At 46.2% G+C, this 17,346-nt stretch overlaps 2 protein-coding genes across 6 annotated transcripts; both read left to right on the forward strand.

Annotated features, from left to right (window-relative positions):
- Positions 1–1,572: 1,572 nt before the first annotated feature.
- Positions 1,573–5,189, forward strand: LOC121299943 (60S ribosomal protein L10a-like). Of its 2 annotated transcripts, XM_041228206.1 has the most exons (6): positions 1,573–1,669; positions 2,808–2,879; positions 3,414–3,494; positions 3,918–4,066; positions 4,431–4,603; positions 4,968–5,189. In XM_041228206.1, exons 1-6 carry the CDS (start codon positions 1,665–1,667, stop codon positions 5,136–5,138), a joined length of 651 nt encoding a protein of 216 aa, XP_041084140.1. In that variant the 5' UTR covers positions 1,573–1,664; the 3' UTR covers positions 5,139–5,189. The 2 variants fall into 2 exon arrangements, with proteins under 2 accessions (XP_041084140.1, XP_041084141.1); XM_041228207.1 differs by lacking the exons at positions 1,573–1,669; positions 2,808–2,879; positions 3,414–3,494 and adding an exon at positions 3,562–3,803.
- A 98-nt stretch (positions 5,190–5,287) lies between these two features.
- On the forward strand, positions 5,288–16,283 carry LOC121299942 (inositol 1,4,5-triphosphate receptor associated 1-like). 4 transcript variants are annotated; one of them, XM_041228202.1, is made up of 18 exons: positions 5,288–6,055; positions 6,771–7,220; positions 7,584–7,708; positions 8,104–8,156; positions 8,465–8,526; positions 9,161–9,210; positions 10,101–10,176; positions 11,161–11,233; positions 11,573–11,600; positions 11,693–11,833; positions 12,081–12,212; positions 12,803–12,950; positions 13,155–13,204; positions 13,496–13,546; positions 14,509–14,609; positions 14,835–14,963; positions 15,054–15,167; positions 15,401–16,283. In XM_041228202.1, the coding sequence occupies exons 3-18, from the start codon at positions 7,601–7,603 to the stop codon at positions 15,552–15,554; spliced, it is 1,470 nt and encodes a 489-aa protein (XP_041084136.1). In that variant the 5' UTR covers positions 5,288–6,055; positions 6,771–7,220; positions 7,584–7,600; the 3' UTR covers positions 15,555–16,283. The 4 variants fall into 4 exon arrangements, with proteins under 4 accessions (XP_041084136.1, XP_041084137.1, XP_041084138.1 ...); XM_041228203.1 differs by having other exon boundaries at positions 15,057–15,167; XM_041228204.1 differs by having other exon boundaries at positions 9,164–9,210.
- Positions 16,284–17,346: the final 1,063 nt, after the last annotated feature.

The following is a 17,346-nucleotide window of genomic DNA, read 5'->3' on the forward strand; positions in this document are numbered from 1 at the left end:
TCCCTCGCCTTAAACGAGACCTTCCTGAAGAAGTGTCTGCAAGCAGCCCTGAGGCGCATCGCTGCTGTGTGATGCCGTGGAGGAGCGCGGGAGTCACTGCAGCCCTTCAGCAGAGCGGACTGGGGAGCACAGAGACCCCCAGCCACGTGGAGGCTCTCCGGAGATCTCCCTCTGCTCCCGTACGAAATGAACCCCGGGGTGAATTAGAAATTGAATTTCTAATTCATTTTAAATTCAATTGAAATTCCAATTAGAATTCCAGCAGCATGGTTTGCTGATATTACAGGCAATTATATTTTAGTCAATTGCAGTTACAGTTATAATTATAGTTGAACTGATAAGTAATGTAACGAGCTAGACATTAACATGTGTGTTGTGTTTATTCTAATAGCCCTGCAGTAATAATCATAGTTTACACACACACAAGCATAGTGTGTAACTCTTTTTTTTTTTTTTTCAAACAAATGGGGGTTGCTGAAAGCGTTTTCAAATTCTGAGACTAACAATCGCTCAGTGCAAAACACAGCATGGAACGACGCATGGTTAAGCTTGGAACGGTGTGTAATTGAACTGTAATTGACCAATCACATGATGTAATTACAATTACGCAGGTCTGCATGGTTGAACTTCAGTTCCAATCACACACGGCTTGCAATGAATTCTGAATCACTCAGTTCCAATCACACAGGGCTTGCAATGAATTCTGAATCACTCAGTTCCAATAACACAGGGCTTGCAATGAATTCTGAATGACTCGGTTCCAGTCACACAGGGCTTGCAATGAATTCTGAATGACTCGGTTCCAATCACACAGGGCTTGCAATGAATTCTGAATGACTCGGTTCCAGTCACACAGGGCTTGCAATGAATTCTGAATGACTCGGTTCCAATCACACAGGGCTTGCAATGAATTCTGAATGACTCGGTTCCAGTCACACAGGGCTTGCAATGAATTCTGAATGACTCGGTTCCAATCACACAGGGCTTGCAATGAATTCTGAATGACTCGGTTCCAGTCACACAGGGCTTGCAATGCCTTTGTGTTGTTTTCTGTTTCCTTTTCTTAATGTGAGCCCTTTATATGTAATCCGGGTCTGAAAAACAACACCCAGAATCCACAAGGACTCTTGTTAGTTAATGATGTTGTGTCTGTTGAAGAATCCACAAGGAATCTTGTCTGTTGAAGAATCCACAGTGAATCTTGTTTGTTGAAGAATCCACAAGGAATCTTGTTTGTTGAAGAATCCACAGTGAATCTTGTCTGTTGAAGAATCCACAGTGAATCTTGTTTGTTAATGATGTTGTGTGATTTGTATGCTGTTCTCTAAACGGAGTATTCAGTATTAAAGTTATTTTTTTAACATTTCATGGCACACTTTTTAATTATTAAAAACAGATTATATGTATTTTATATTAATTAAAATGTGTTTGATAAATACATTCTCTGAAATATTTTCCAATATTTGTTGAATGTTACTGCATCAGACTATCATAGGGTAACGTGGTCTATTGACACTACCAAGATGGCGGGCAGAATACGCCACACGCAACGCGCGGTACTCACCGCTGCTGTTCTCGCGGGATGTGAGTGTATTTAGGCAGGAAGCGGCGGGTCGACGTCCCTTTTTCAACACTGCGGACGGAGAGACGGTCGTGTCGGCAACATGAGGTTAGAAAAGAAATCTTTAATACAAAGAGTATCACCCCAGACTCCCCGGGTATAGGCGGCCTCCGTGCTCCAGTGCTGCTGCTTCGCCGTGTTGTCAGGACTCTGTTCAGGGTGTCTCTTGTGAGAGTCTCTAGTGACAGGCTGTGTTGAATATGGCCGGACCGGGTGCGGATGGTTAATCTTCATCAATCCTGTTGCAGAAACACGAGGGGCCGGTTAATAGCGAGTAGAGCTGGCAGTAAGGGATATTGCATTGCTAGCTGCGCGCAGTATTGAATGCGTTTGTGAGAATATGGGCAAGATTTTAAAATCAACTCGGGAATTGTGTATCGGGCGGGGTCTGAGTTGCACCGTACCATTCGTCTCATAACATGTACAAGCCGTTTATAAAAGCGCAATGCGTGAAAACTGCGTGAAAATGTAGCATAACCTCAAAAATGAAACGCTGGCTGTAGCAGCTGTGTACACGGCTCTGAATCGTGCATTACTCCTGTGAATGTGGCCGTACCGAGTTTTAGAAAATAAAGTAAGATTTTTGTCCGCTGCGTTTGGTGGTTGGCCAGTAGAGGGATGAGCTCGGTCTCCAGTCCCATACTGGGATGTACTGCAGTTGAACTGTGTGCGGTTCGGCATGGTAGAGACTGCTTGTGTTAGCACGCATGATCGACTGCATTTAAAACCACTCGCTGGATTGCAAATGCGGTGTTTGCTGAACAGCCCGTCCCCAGGCATGTAACTAGAAAGACCTTAATGAAAGCCAGCGGATGGGTTTGGGTGTTGAGCTTTGATATAATAAACAGTTAACAGTGAAAAATCCAACAAGACTTTCCAATAAGTAACACACATTCCTACAATAGGGTGATGCGTTCAGTTAGCAAGGTCCCATTCTACACAACATTCTGGATGTGCCGAGGGGTAAAACCTTTTAGAAAGCTTGAAATCGTCTCAAATACAGAATTGAGGTTCAAATAAACAGTTGGCTTAAGTGAGTGGTTATTGCACCTGCGTCAGACTTGTGTATATATATATATATAAAAATAATTACATGCGTGCATCTGCCTGTGGGGGGGATCAGCAGCCTGGCACAGTCCAGCGCTCTCATCTTGTCTCATGCTATGTTTTGTTCTTTGTCCCTCAGCAAGGTTTCCAGAGACACCCTCTATGAGGCTACCCGGGAGGTGCTGCAGGGGTCCCAGCAGAAGCAGCGCAAGTACGAGATCCTCTTCGTTACTCTGCCCCAGATAGCTTGTATCGCAGTGTCTCGTGACTTGTGTTTTGCAATTAACCCTAAATGTAGAATGTGTTATGAATTGGCTAAAGAAATACGTTCCTAGCATCTGAATCCACACGCAGTGTGTTTAGACCTGCAGTAAACAAGCTTTGGTCATATCTTCTGTCTTAATCAAAGGTAGAATGCCCATGTTCTTTATCAATTGCTTCAATGCTAGGAGTTGCAAAGGGTTCAGTTAAAATACTGCTGTGTTAATGTTATTGCAGCCTCCTTCCTTGATTAATGGACCCCTGGTCCTATACCTTGAATGTGTAAATTGTACAGGTGCAGGGTTCAAATTCAAGTCTGATTGCAACCTATTTGGTAACTCCCCCTGTTTGGTTAAATTGCCTCAGCATTACAGGCCTCTTTCCAGCCTGGATAAATATACTTTGCCTTTTCAAATCCCTCTCAACCTCCCCAGCTCTTGGGATTGTGATGTAGCTCATCCTGGCCTATCTGCCTCTTTCTCAGGTTCCTGGAAACGGTGGAGCTGCAGATCAGCCTGAAGAATTACGACCCCCAGAAGGACAAGCGTTTCTCGGGCACTGTCAGGTTCGGCCTCTTTCTGTTCCACCCAGCCTTCAGCCTGCCTGCTGCTCCTCCCCTTGCCTGAGCTGCATCACATTGGCCAGCCATCCAAACACATGCAAGAGGCTGGAGGTGGAGCACGGCGTGCTGAACAGCCTCGGGTAGTCCTGCTGACCCCCCCTGGCTTGGGGGAAGGCGGACGGACCCATACCCTGGGTCTTAAAACAAGAGGGGAGGCGTGGGGAGGCTTTCCAGCCGAGCCCGCCGACCATTTCTAACGAAGTGGTGTTGCTGGTGGATGAGACGCTTGACGAGAAGCCAGCGAGGTTCAGGGTAAGGCGTGTTTTGGTTTTGTGAGCTGAGGCGTCTCCTGGGTACCGAAGGCTTAGTTTCACGCGTTTGTGTTTTCTCGAGTGGTTTTGATTGGGTTTCACCTCCGCCCTGCAGACTGAAGACCACTCCCCGACCCAAGTTCTCAATCTGTGTCCTGGGAGACCAGCAGCACTGCGATGAAGCCAAGGCAGCAGACATCCCTCACATGGACATTGAGGCGCTCAAGAAACTCAACAAGAACAAGAAGCTGGTCAAGAAACTCGGTGTGTGTAGGCGGGGGGGGGAGGGGGGCACGCTACTTCTAAATTGTTTATACAGAAAGTAAATTAGTTATATTGTACAAAAATGATTGCTGTAGTTTTACATTGTTTGTGTACAGTTAGAGGGTGATCAGGGGACACACCCCCTGTACTAATGTTTCCTTCACTTGATTGGGATTGTTTCCGTGCAGCAGTTTTATAAGATGCTGTTTATATAATTCATGGCATCCAGCTTAGCTTTATTGTGTTTGTGTGCCTCTAGCTTCCCGACACGGTTTACTTTAACTGGTTTGAGAGGGTTTGCTCACTGATAACACTTAATGGGAGTTTTAACCCTCAATGTTCGTGTGACCCTCCCCACCCACAGCTAAGAAGTATGATGCTTTCCTGGCTTCAGAGTCTCTGATCAAGCAGATCCCTCGTATCCTGGGTCCAGGGCTTAACAAGGCGGGCAAGTTCCCCTCCCTGCTCACCCACAACGAGAACATGAGCACCAAGGTGGACGAGGTGAAGTCCACCATCAAGTTCCAGATGAAGAAGGTAAGCATGTGCATGTCAGCTAGAACTGGGGCACAGTTACACTGAAATAACATCCATGACCACACACGTGAACATGTTTTAAGTAAGCACGCAGTAGTTACAGGTGCAAATACAGAAACCCACTGCATAACTTCATGTAAATGGGGTCACCAACAGTGGTTGAAAATACAAGTGATTTAAACTAAAATTAATTCCATTGTGATTGCAATTGGGAATTGCACAACTACAGTTGTGATCGACCCCAGCTCTCGCTTTTCAAAGCTAATGTTTGTAAGAAATGATTTGAAAGTGCTGATTGGGGTTTACAGTGTGCTTCACTGCACCACAAGGCATGTTAACAGTGCCCCCTGCTGTTCCCCTGTAGGTACTGTGCCTGGCTGTGGGGGTGGGCCATGTGAAGATGACAGAAGAGGAGCTGGTGTACAACAGCCACCTGTCAATCAACTTCCTGGTGTCTCTGCTCAAGAAGAACTGGCAGAATGTGAGAGCCCTGTACATCAAGAGCACCATGGGCAAGCCACAGCGCCTGTACTAGACCTGCGCCCTGCACTCGCTGCCTTGTACGAATAATAAACTACAGATTCAAGTCCTGTCTGGTGATTCTTTCTTGTGCTGTATCTGTGTCAGAGACCAATAGGAAATAGATTTGATGCATTTGCTATAAATACACTGCTCTTCAACCTGAGGGAAACACTAGTGCAACAACCTCTCCATGTTAGATCATTAGATTTGGTTTGCACCTCTGTCAACAGTTTCCTTTTAAACATTCTGCAGCTCTGAAATCAAAATGCAGTGCTGGGTTATTGCAAGTGGGTTACCGTTCAGGGAGTTGTCTAGAGCGAATAGAATTCAGTGCATTTCAGGCATGTTAGTAAATGCATTGATTGGTTCCATTGCTGATTAACTTGTTTTTTCCAAACCAAACTCTTCATGCAGTAGCTGTGCCTGGATTTTGTAGCATGTGATATTGCCCCCTCCAGACTAAAACATGACTTTAGTATTTTGAGTGTCCTGTAAATACTGTCAGCGTTACACGCATGATCCATTAGGCAGCAGCTTTTGAATTGAATGAGCCGGCCTTTGCCTCGAGGACAATGGGCTTCCAGGGTGGTCATGTAAACACTGCCGAGACGAAATGTACTGGCTAAAAAAAAAACAAGTGGCTGCTGTGAACAAGCTTAATCTGCACAGCGCTCTGGGGGGATTAAGAGGTTTATTGCAGGTCAGAGGATCTGCCTCCTTCGGAGAGGAAGCTTTAGTCCCTGAGCTACGAACCAGGAGGTTAAAGTTACGAATTGAGGGCGTCTGTTTGGAACAGTTTTCTATGAAAAATACCTGAAAACAAGGAGCTTGTGTTTGGGAATCTCCCTGAACAGGATTACCCTGCTTTTAATTCCTCTTACCACTGTCCTGGAGATCTGAGAGCTTTGAGCTACAGACAGGCATCAGAAGGTAGGGGCTTTGTTTGAAACTGCCATGGAATTGACTAGCTGTATCTGGAGTTTGTCATTTAGTGGTGGTGCAAACGTTAGGATGTGTGAATATTGTTTAAAAAAACAAAATTTAATTAAAAAGAGTGCTCTGGTGGTTTTGCACCTTTACTTTTTCATTGCTTGTTAGAGAGTTCTATACAAAGAATAAACTGAAGGCTTAAAATAATAGTGTACATTGCAATTCAGTGTGTTTCAGCGTTGATCAAAACACTGGATCACAAGTCAATCGGACAAACGTCTCAGCTAGTTTCTTCACCAGGGTACAGGACACTGATTAAACTACCAGCTTGTCTCCTTGACTTTGTTTATCTGCTTCAGTACTGGACTGAAAACTTGATGCTAATGTATTTGCTTTATATCTGAGGAAATGTGTTTTTTATGGACTATCAGTAGCTCCTGCTGGTTAAACGTGACAAGGTGGAGAATGCAAATCAGCACATGGCCAGCGAGCATCTTAAACACTATGCAAACCAGCCAGGCTTCTCTGCATGAACATCAAAAACAAGTTGAAGTGTTTTATATGTAACACTGTGCATGGTGTCTGAAGTGTCCAAACCCTGCCTTGCCTGCACAGGGTGACAAAACTGCAGCATGTATTTGAATCATCTGATGGAACAAGCGAATAAAGCAATGCATTTGAAGCCACTGGCTGTGTGTTTTCTATACCTTTGTAGCATCTAGGCAATGAAGCCCCTCCCTGGATGTTACGGCCATTTACGGACCTCGGAGGTCAAAGGGGCTGAGCCTGAATCCTCCCCACCCCAAGCTCCCTGGGTCAGTACAAAGACCCGCAGCCAGTGATAAGGACTACCATGGAATGCAGGTGCTGTCAGCCGTGCTAAGGGCTTGTATACATTACTGTGAGAAACGCCAGACTGTGGGAAGAAAGCACGGGATAAACAACTGGGAGATGGGGGGGCGTATTATTTAAACATATTTTGCAATAACATTCTGTAGCACAGCACTGGACGCTCTACACAGCACTCGCCAGCACATTGCAGCAGAACACCGAAGCACGCTTTAGTGAGAGTGGTTACTGAGGGTTCTGACAAGGCTCTGCAGAGCGGGGTACGGGTGTGCAGGTTAACAAGCAGATGCCCAGTGTGATTCTGAACGGGTCTCAGGTAAGAAACGCAGCTGTTTAATTCAGCATTAATCAACTGCCTACGTGCAAATTGCTTTTAAATTTCCGAAGACAGTCTGGAAAACGTCTGCAATGTTCTGGATTCAGTTCTCTGTAACATTTTCTAGTGCATTTTTTTCTGGATTTGTTTACATTGTGACGCTCAAGCTGCAGACCAGCTCTTATTGAGAAGTCATTGATAAATTGCGTGATGGGGTTCAATATCGATTCCAGGACATGGGGGTGCCACTGGTTGCAACGTTTGTTCCAGATCCACTGTCATTGCTGGCAATGCGCTGCTCGTTCTTCCAGTGTTTGCGCTGTTCTGTGAGGGTCCCTCTCTCGCTCTTTCCCCTCTCTCCAGATGCCATTGTGTGCACTATGAGCTGTCATCCCTGGTCCCGCCTGGTCCACCAGCGCTCCCTCTCTCTCTCTTCCCTCTTCACGGCCAGCCCTCCCCAGGGAGACAGCCCCCAGACCCCCACACAGGTAACGACGCATGGGGGGAGTTGAAGGCTGCACTGTGGGTGTGTGCTGTAGATAACAGAGAAAGCCTGTTAAATCAGAATGAGAAAACCTATTCCCACTCATACAGAGGGGCCTCAAGTGATTCAACTACCAATCTAGTTGCTAGGAAACCATGTTACTCACAATAAGGGCTGTATTTGAGAGACTGATTCATGCTGTATATAAGGTTACACTCTGTTGAACATCAATCCATGAGGTCTGTAAGAACTGGATGATCCCCGTCAGTTACTGCATGTGTAATTGTGCAATGTTTCGTTTCGTGTCTCTGCTATGCTTTGCAATGCGTATATTTTTTTTGTCAGTGCTAGCAGCCCAGTCTTCTCACTGCTGTGCTGTCCTGCTTTGTGTTTGTGCAGAGCTGCGGTAACGAGCCCAAGCAGAAGGTGAGCCAGGAGACCCATTTCCTCAGGTAACAATGTCACCTTGAACAGTTAAACAAAACAGCCAAACCCCTTCTCTCCTGCATGCCACTGTGATCGCGGTCAGCTCTGTATAGTTTGTACTGTGAGCAGTTCTGTTGCATCTCACATATGGAGCTGCTGAAAAGAGATCAGCCAGACAAAAGGTGAGTGACAAGACCTGAGATTGCTGCAGCAGCATCAACTTAAAAAGGGCTTGCTCCGTTCCAGAGCTCGCTGTCCTTCTTTGTTTGAAAGAAAACTTCTATACCAGCGCATGGCTCACCTTGTTTTAAGACGGACCAATAATGTTTTCTAGTAAGGAGAAGCTGAAACAGCAGCACAGGGACCTGGACGTTCTCCTCTCCAAAGTGACAGCAGGTAGGATCATTAACTGTGAGGTGCAGTGGTGGGGAGCTGGGTGCTAGCTGCTAAGCAGGGCCAGTTCTAGGTTTACTGGGGCACCAGGTGCGGTGTGGATGGATCAGAAGCAGAGTTAAGTTTGTTCTTGATCTCTGGGGCTCTCTTTGCAGTACAGCTGTGTTTTCTTAAACTCAAGCAAATACCTTTGTATGACGGGGGGGATGCAGACCCACTGAGAAGGAGGAAAACATTAATTTCATTATCTTAGCTGTAACACTGTGTGTTTGTTTTTGTTAAGTAGATTTTGCAGTAGATAAAGAACAGTTGGGTTGAATTGAATGGGGTTTTTCTAATATAGTTTTTTTCTGTTGTAGATCTTTTGGGATTTGTTTTGGTTGTGAATATATATTCCTCTTTCAGTCCCTGTGTGGATAATTGTACCACAATGAGCTTCTTATTTATTTAGCTCTTTTATAATGCATATACTGTGTGTTTTTTTTCAAAGTTTTGGCAGGACAGCTTCACAGAAGCTATACAATATCAAAACATACATAAATCGTGACTAAAGGGGATATAAAAAACAAATAAATATACTGTATGTTATGCTTTTATTTCAAATAAATATAAGGTCTTCTCCTCTGTTTGATTCCAGCAGGATACAAAAAGAATTCCTCAAAAATGTTCAACGTCACGAAGGAGCAGGTGAGAGTCCTTTCTCCCGTGGTGCTGGGGTTAGTGCTAATGAAAGAATCGACCGATTGAGATCCTACAGTAATCCCAATGTATTACCCTGCAGAAACACAAGCACTGGCAGACCGCTGCAATAGCCACAGTGACAATACTGTGGGCATTGAAGCTAGCCTCTGCAGCCCTCCTCTTCCCACACCCGGTCTGACTGACCGATCAGTAATAGATTTCAAGCCTCACCTCTGTCTTGCCATGTGCCAATCATCCTCGAGTCCTGGCGCCGAGTAAAATGTGGGAAATAAAAAAAAAAAAAATTTAAGAACCCCAAGCAGTCTCGTCTGAAAGGCGTTACCATTTTCAGCTGTCTGTTTAGGGCATGCGTTTCTGCTGAGCTGCTGCTGCCCTTAATTAGTAAGGCTTGGGGTTCAGGAATGCTGGCAAGGATTTCACAGGTCCTCATCCTTCATGGGAGGACAGCCTGCTCGGCGTGGGCTCCCGCTAACAACCCTGGAAAAGAGCTTTGCCACGTGGCTTGAACTCTCTCTCGGGGTCTTAAAAAACATTCAGCTTTTTTTTCAGTCTAGGAAAGCACAATGAAAGTGTTTAAGACTTTACAACAAACATCTAGTGTATGTGAACAATTACATCCACCCCTGCACGTTCTTCGTCAGCCGTTCTTTTTTACAGACATGCTAACTTCGGTTCTAGACCTTTAGTTTAAGCTTGCTGAGTGGCTTCTGTTATCAAGAGCTCAATGGAAGCAGGGTACAGCATTGCAAACACTGCGCTTAATAACGACAAAGCGTGGCGGATGCTGTTTACAGGAGAGGTTTTATAAGAGAGGCTCCACAAGCCACGACTCTCAGGGACTGAGCAGCTGAGCTGTGTTGCTGGCTCTCCCGCAGGCTCCTGAGCCAGAGGCAGTGCCGGGACCCTGTGACAGTGCGGAGCGGCAAGGGGGCAGTGACGACAGCAATGAGGGTAAGGATCTCCCCACTAGGGGGCCGGCTGTAGGTAAGTGTAGTGATAAATAGGATTTTGAAAACACTGCAGAAAATAATCAGGACAGCTTAGTGAGAAACGTACCTCAAAAGTCTCTCGAAAGAGAATTTCGTACTGCATGCTCTGTATGTGATAAGTTGTATTTCTCTTGCTTTGACTTTTAATGCAGAATAAATGACTGTCCCAAACACAGGACTCATGCTTGTCTCTTATTTACAGTCCTAACCCCAAGCGTGCAGTAACTTGTTTCCTTGTTCCAATGCAATGCAGTCAGCTGGTTTGTCAGCCTGGGTTATTGACTCGTTTCCTTGTTCCAGTGCAATGCAGTCAGCTGGTTTGTGAGCCTGGGTTATTGACTCGTTTCTTTGTTCCAGTGCAGTACAGTCAGCTGGTTTGTCAGCCTGGGTTATTGACTCATTTCCTTGTTCCAGTGCAATGCAGTCAGCTGGTTTGTGAGCCTGGGTTATTGACTCGTTTCTTTGTTCCAGTGCAGTACAGTCAGCTGGTTTGTCAGCCTGGGTTATTGACTCGTTTCCTTGTTCCAGTGCAATGCAGTCAGCTGGTTTGTGAGCCTGGGTTATTGACTTGTTTCCTTGTTCCAGTGCGGTACAGTCAGCTGGTTTGTCAGCCTGGGTTATTGACTCGTTTCCTTGTTCCAGTGCAGTACAGTCAGCTGGTTTGTCAGCCTGGGTTATTGACTCATTTCCTTGTTCCAGTGCAATGCAGTCAGCTGGTTTGTGAGCCTGGGTTATTGACTCGTTTCCTTGTTCCAGTGCAGTACAGTCAGCTGGTTTGTCAGCCTGGGTTATTGACTCGTTTCCTTGTTCCAGTGCAGTACAGTCAGCTGGTTTGTCAGCCTGGGTTATTGACTTGTTTCCTTGTTCCAGTGCAGTACAGTCAGCTGGTTTGTCAGTCTGGGTTACAGCAGAGAGTCTCAGACTCATCTCTGTTATTTTTCTCCAGATAACTGCGCTGAGGACCTCTTGCCTTCTTCCTGGGACAACCTCTCCATCTTAGAACGCCTCAGGCTCAACAGGTAAGGGGGATGAAGATGCTGCAATATAACTCCCTCAGTCTCCCCACTCCATCCACGCCTTCTTTCCGGTCATTAACCAATCGTCTGCTTCCACTATTGACTGGCATCATCTGCAGCCAGTAACAGGATTGTACCCAGAAGAAAGTGCTGATGTGAATTGACCTTGGATGAAGCACCTGTTTTAATATTGCTTTAGTTTTTTTTTCTTTTTTTTCCATTACGATTTCACTGCATTCCAGACAGGACGTCATGTTTTGAAGGGAAGGTCTGACTTCACCTTTCTGACTGCCTAAAAAAAGTCTTTTTTAATAATAATATTTTTTTGTACTGCTCCTTCAGTGTCCAGCTGACAGAAGAAGAGATAGAGGTGAGTACTGAGTCTGTACTACTGTCTGTCTGTCTCTCTGAGCTGTCTGTCTGTCTGTCTCTTCTTTGAGCTGTCTGTCTCTGCCCCCTCAGTCTGCCTTCACTCACCTGTCCCTGGCGTTCAAGTGTGACCAGTACACTCTGAGGAAGAGGCTGCAGGCGGAGGAGCGGGCGAGAGAAGTCACTGAGGAGAACGTTCACCGTGAGCTGGAGGAAGGGAGAGCCACACTGCAGGTAGAGAGAGGGAGAGCAGGGAGGGGCAGTGGCTGAGACAGGGAGCTGGAGGGAGGGAGAGCAGGGAGGGGCAGGGGCTGAGACGGGGAGGGAGAGCCACACTACATGTAATAATTGAAGGGGAGAGTGTAGAGGAATAGAACAGGGACTGAATGAGGCGGAGGAGAGTTTGTCCCCGCTGCAGACAGAGGGGGGCAGGGAGCTCTGTTGTGAGTGTTGCCATGGTACAGAGTGTGTGTCTCTGCAGACTCTGAAGGCTCTGTGTCTGGACAGCAAGAGAAACGAGATCATACAGCAACTGGAGCAGAGCCTGGAGATCCTGGCCAACACCATCAAGCGCATCGCCAGCACAGCCGAGCTGCTAGGGGCCGTGCATCAGGTGAGAAGCCACAGCGCCCCTTGCTGCCTTGGCAGAGATGCTGTTCAACATGGAGCTGAGGAACCTTCAGGCCCAGTCTGCTGTTTCATACCAGACACTGAGGTCAGATGACCGAGGAAGTCCGAGTAAAACAGATCTCCTGAGATTACGGCATGGAAACTGTGAACTTTCAGCAACCCTAATATAGTACCAGATATCATGTTTTAAAAACGCTTTTAGTCCTGGCGGGACCTCAGGGTTCTTAAGGTACTGACAGGACTTTAAAGTCCCATTTACCAAAATAAATAATAATAATAATAATAATAATAATAATAATAATAATAATAATAATAATAATAATAATAATAGTTGTCCTGCTCTCTTGTATACTCAGTAAAGGAGTTCCTTTTTTGAATTCTATCTTAATTTCGCATTCTTCAGCTCAAAATAATTCAGGACTGAAAGGGTTCAAAGGAAAGCGCGTGTTTGCCAAGAGTGTTTTTCTTTCAGAGCTGCACAGTTGAGCCCTATGTAGTCAATGGCAGTGCAGCGCAGGTAAGACTAACGGAATCCTTTGGTGAGTTACAGTCACTTCCACTCTCTGCCTGTAGGAGGCGAGGGTGAGCCGCGCGGTGGAGTTGATGATCCTCCACGTGGAGAATCTAAAACAGCATCATGTGCAAGAACTCTCCGAGCTAGAGGAGATGAAGAGGCTGGTTCAGAGGAACTCCCGCACCCGGAAGTTCAGCGAACCTCAGGGTGAGAGCGCCCCCTGGCCGTCTGGGGGAGCAGGTTCACACTCTCTGACACTCTCAATACGGGGATAGTTATTAGAGGGTTCTGTATCTGCCACAGCCCTCTGAGCATATCCCTTGTTTTGTTGTTAATGTAGAAGGAGACTGCATTATCACAAATACCTCATCAGAAGTGTCTTCATCTCAGATGTTTCTCTGTTTCTCTTAGATGAAAGCGACATGCGTCAAAAACTGCAGCACCTGAGATCAACCCAGCAGGTAATACAGCGTCGTCTGGGACATATGTGGGGTGTGTTTGCCTCTGCTGTCATTCAATTTCAAAATGAAAAAGCCCTAGCTGGTAAGCAGAGACGGCTAGTGCCCAGGATGCTTCAAATAAACAATTCACAGGGCTTTATAAACTCGTCAATCTGACAGCCCAGCAGATGTTGCTGCTTTCAGACTGCAACAAGCAGTGTTGTGGGTTAATGCTGTATAACACAGAAGCCCTGTAGGGGGTGTCCCTGCGCTTCCACTGGTCCCTGAATGATTTCTGTCCCTCCCGTACAGCACAGCTCCCGCAGGAGAGTGAGCATCGCCGTCATCCCCAAGCAGATGCAGGTAAGATTGACACATCTGCACCTCCATTTAAAGGAGTGATCTCTTTCACTGTCTCTTATAATCATTGTAGAACGACTTATCATCGCAGAGCTTTGAAGACGGTACTTTGAGTTGTGCGCATATTTATTGTTAAGTGGATTTTTTAATTTTTTTTAAACGTCTGCTTCCTGACCCCTAATCACTTCCTGTGCTGTAGGTCACGGCGTCCGATTGCTGTTCGACCCGCTTGAGTGAACTCGCCCAGCGAAAGCGTCATCTTGTAATCTGTGATGCAGTTTGCCTTCAGATGAGGAAATATAATCATTTGATATTTATACACAGAAACCTCTAAAGAGTTCCTTTCAAAAGATTTCTCTTCATGTGTTACTATATTACTCCAGTGTATACTGATCTGGAACAACCGGGAAGTGGGGTTTTATATATTTAAATAGAGATGAGGAATATTTTCATATATCATGAAACAACAATGTGAAAGCAGAACCTGTGCCACTGGCTGTTAAACTTGGCTGGTAACAGTGCCTTGGACACAAGAGCTTGGTGATATTGGTAAAGGTGTTAAACTGCTAATTTGGGTTAACAAGGTTTGCATTTGCAAAATACCAGCCATGCTGAAATGTGTTGCACACTTGTTGCATTGGGTTCCGCCATGGGGGTGTGGGGCTTTCCTGTGTTATAGCTCTGCCTTATCCATCTGACAACTAGAGCATGCTGAGGCTTCTTCAGGAAACTGTGTCCCGTATGTTTTTATATGTATTATAGGAGTCCTGGAATATCCACCAGTCCCATGTATCTTAAGCTATTTAAATCAGTCAGTACATTTCAATATATCTCAGATGTACACATGCGGTAAGGAAGGCTATTGCTTAGGAGCAGTGATCTGATTTGTGTAAAATTAAAACACACCCCTTTGCTAGACCCAACTGGCTTTCCCTTTCTGAATGAAGAACGTCCCTTCGTTCCAGCATTTCCACAGCTCAGAATCGAGAGGCTCCGACAATGGGAGAGCCAACGTGGATTCAGATTCAGTACGAGCCACGGTGGATAACGGGCATGTCAGTCACAGGTAATGAATCGGAGGGCTTTGAGCCCAGGGTTTCCTCAATTGATAAACTTATAATTACAGTACAGTGTTCAAAAATCAGGTTTATGTCTCCAAATATCCCCCAGAAGGATGAGCGGACACCTCTGTAAAGTTAACAAGAAATTTGGGTAAAACAATTAGGTCACATTTCGGCTAGTGCCTTCGTCAGTGTTATAATTGATACCTGCTTTCCCCTCTTCTGTTCAGGTGTACTCAGTTCCCGACGGAAGGATCCCAGGACAGCGGTCCCCCCCAGCCACCCCTCGAGCCCCTACCAGCCAAGGGATGTCCCGGCAACAGCAGGGAAATGGAGGGGGGCGGGATGTGTTTCAACAGGTACGATGCAGTACTGTAATCAGGCGTGATGCGTGTGTGCTGGAGCCGGGCTGCTGCTTTGTACAGCTCACTTGCTTTCCTGTACTTCAGCAGCTGCCCGGAGGCTTTGCGAAAGAGAAAGAAGAGCCGAGAGATTGTGGAGACGCTGCAAGCAGAGCCGGAGAGAGAGAATACGGAGGACGATTTTAGCGGCGTCACAGAAACGTACGGACCTCGCGAGGAGGGGGGGTACTGCTGAGGGGAACACACTTTTTTTTTGTTGGGGGAGGGGGGACGACTTAGAATCTTCCACCAGAATATCAAGCGTAGCCGACAGATCGGGAAAAAAAACCAGCGCAGAAAATACTGCAGCGAGTGTCAAAGCGAGCCCACTGTTTATTTTGGTCTGGTGTTTATTTATTGCTCAGTAACCCTGATCTCCCTCCCCGTCTCCCCAGGTGTGCACGCTCCCGGAGCCTGCTCCCCGCTCTCCTCTCCAGGCTCCTGCCCTCCCCCTGGCTCCTGCTCTGGCTGCTCCTCGTGATGCTCTCCTGCGTGTTGCTCTGGGGCGTCCTCTCCTGCCAGCTACGGGCCCCCATCTCCGGGCCCTGAGTATGAGGGCACAGCCCCCCCCCCCCCACTCACAGCAGCCTCTGTGCGCCACTTGAAATGGAAAAACATTGTTTCACAGCTGGGGATTTCATTGGACCTTGCTTAGAAAACCCAATCCAATCCAATCCATTTTTATATAGCGCCCTTTACAGCATGGCATCCCAGAACACTGTGTAAAACCAAGACAAGAGAGTTCATGTGTACAAGCACGGTCAAAAAAACATTTCTCAATTTAGACTCCAATCCAGTGCTTCAACCTGCCTAATGCCAACCGGAATAGAGTCCCACAAATGAGGAGCGCAACAGCAAAAAATATCTGATGTTTTGGACTTTCTTTAATAAGAAAAGGAATAGAGTCTGTAGTTCTTGGAGAAAGGACGTCCCTAATCCATGGAGGACATGTTATTAAGACAATTCAAATCAATTCTGTAGCTTACTGGTAACCAGTGGAAGGATCCCAGCACTGGAGTGACGTGTGGAGAAAGACGAGTGTGGGAAAGCAGTTCTGGCAGCTGCGTTCTGGTTTAGTTTCTGAGTTTAGTGACGGGCATGCCAATAAACAAGGACTAGACACTGAGACGTAATTTTACAAGAACTCCCTAGGAGACAGCAGAGCCAGGCCAGCCTACATTACAGTACATCTTTAGATGGGTGGTGTGATTTTTCCTTTGCCGCTGCTGTAAATAAAAATTCCTGATTATAGTGAATTGCTGTAGCTCCACATTAAAATATCAAATGAGTGTAATTTTATGTTGACTCGTTAGGAAAAAATTTAAGTCAAACTTCAAAAAGTACCTTTTGATCATTTTGTTCTTGTGACACATTTGATGTAGAAGAGGTAGGAGAACCAGGGGTACAGATAGCAGCACGGGTACTCCTTCCAGTAGTTCAGCATTAGATCATCCAGGGCTGTTTTGTTGATTTTGAGCAGTCATGTGAGTGGGAGGATAGTGCACTTATCCCTGAGCCAGGTAAAAATGGGGCGGCAAAGGTTTGTAAGTAAAAATGGGCAATCTTGTGACACATTTGAATGTAGAAGCAGGTACTTCCCTTCCAGTAGTTCAGCATTCCAAGCAGGGTTCCCAGTCCTGGACCAGAGGAATTCATTAACTCCAAGCAGGGTTCCCAGTCCTGGACCAGAGGAATTCATTAACTCCAAGCAGGGTTCCCAGTCCTGGACCAGAGGAATTCATTAACTCCAAGCAGGGTTCCCAGTCCTGGACCAGAGGAATTCATTAACTCCAAGCAGGGTTCCCAGTCCTGGACCAGAGGAATTCATTAACTCCAAGCAGGGTTCCCAGTCCTGGACCAGAGGAATTCATTAACTCCAAGCAGGGTTCCCAGTCCTGGACCAGAGGAATTCATTAACTCCAAGCAGGGTTCCCAGTCCTGGACCAGAGGGATTCATTAACTCCAAGCAGGGTTCCCAGTCCTGGACCAGAGGAATTCATTAACTCCAAGCAGGGTTCCCAGTCCTGGACCAGAGGAATTCATTAACTCCAAGCAGGGTTCCCAGTCCTGGACCAGAGGAATTCATTAACTCCAAGCAGGGTTCCCAGTCCTGGACCAGAGGAATTCATTAACTCCAAGCAGGGTTCCCAGTCCTGGACCAGAGGAATTCATTAACTCCAAGCAGGGTTCCCAGTCCTGGTCCAGAGGAACCACTGTGCCTTCTTTCTGGTTTTCACTCTGACTTTGTTCTTGATTACTAAATTGCACCCTTAATTGAGCTGTTAATTAGCTTCATTAGACCTTTTTAATTGTTTTCCAGCTTCTTAACAGTTGCAGGGTT

Source organism: Polyodon spathula, chromosome 25, assembly GCF_017654505.1.
Source record: "Polyodon spathula isolate WHYD16114869_AA chromosome 25, ASM1765450v1, whole genome shotgun sequence".
Lineage (NCBI taxonomy): Eukaryota > Metazoa > Chordata > Actinopteri > Acipenseriformes > Polyodontidae > Polyodon > Polyodon spathula.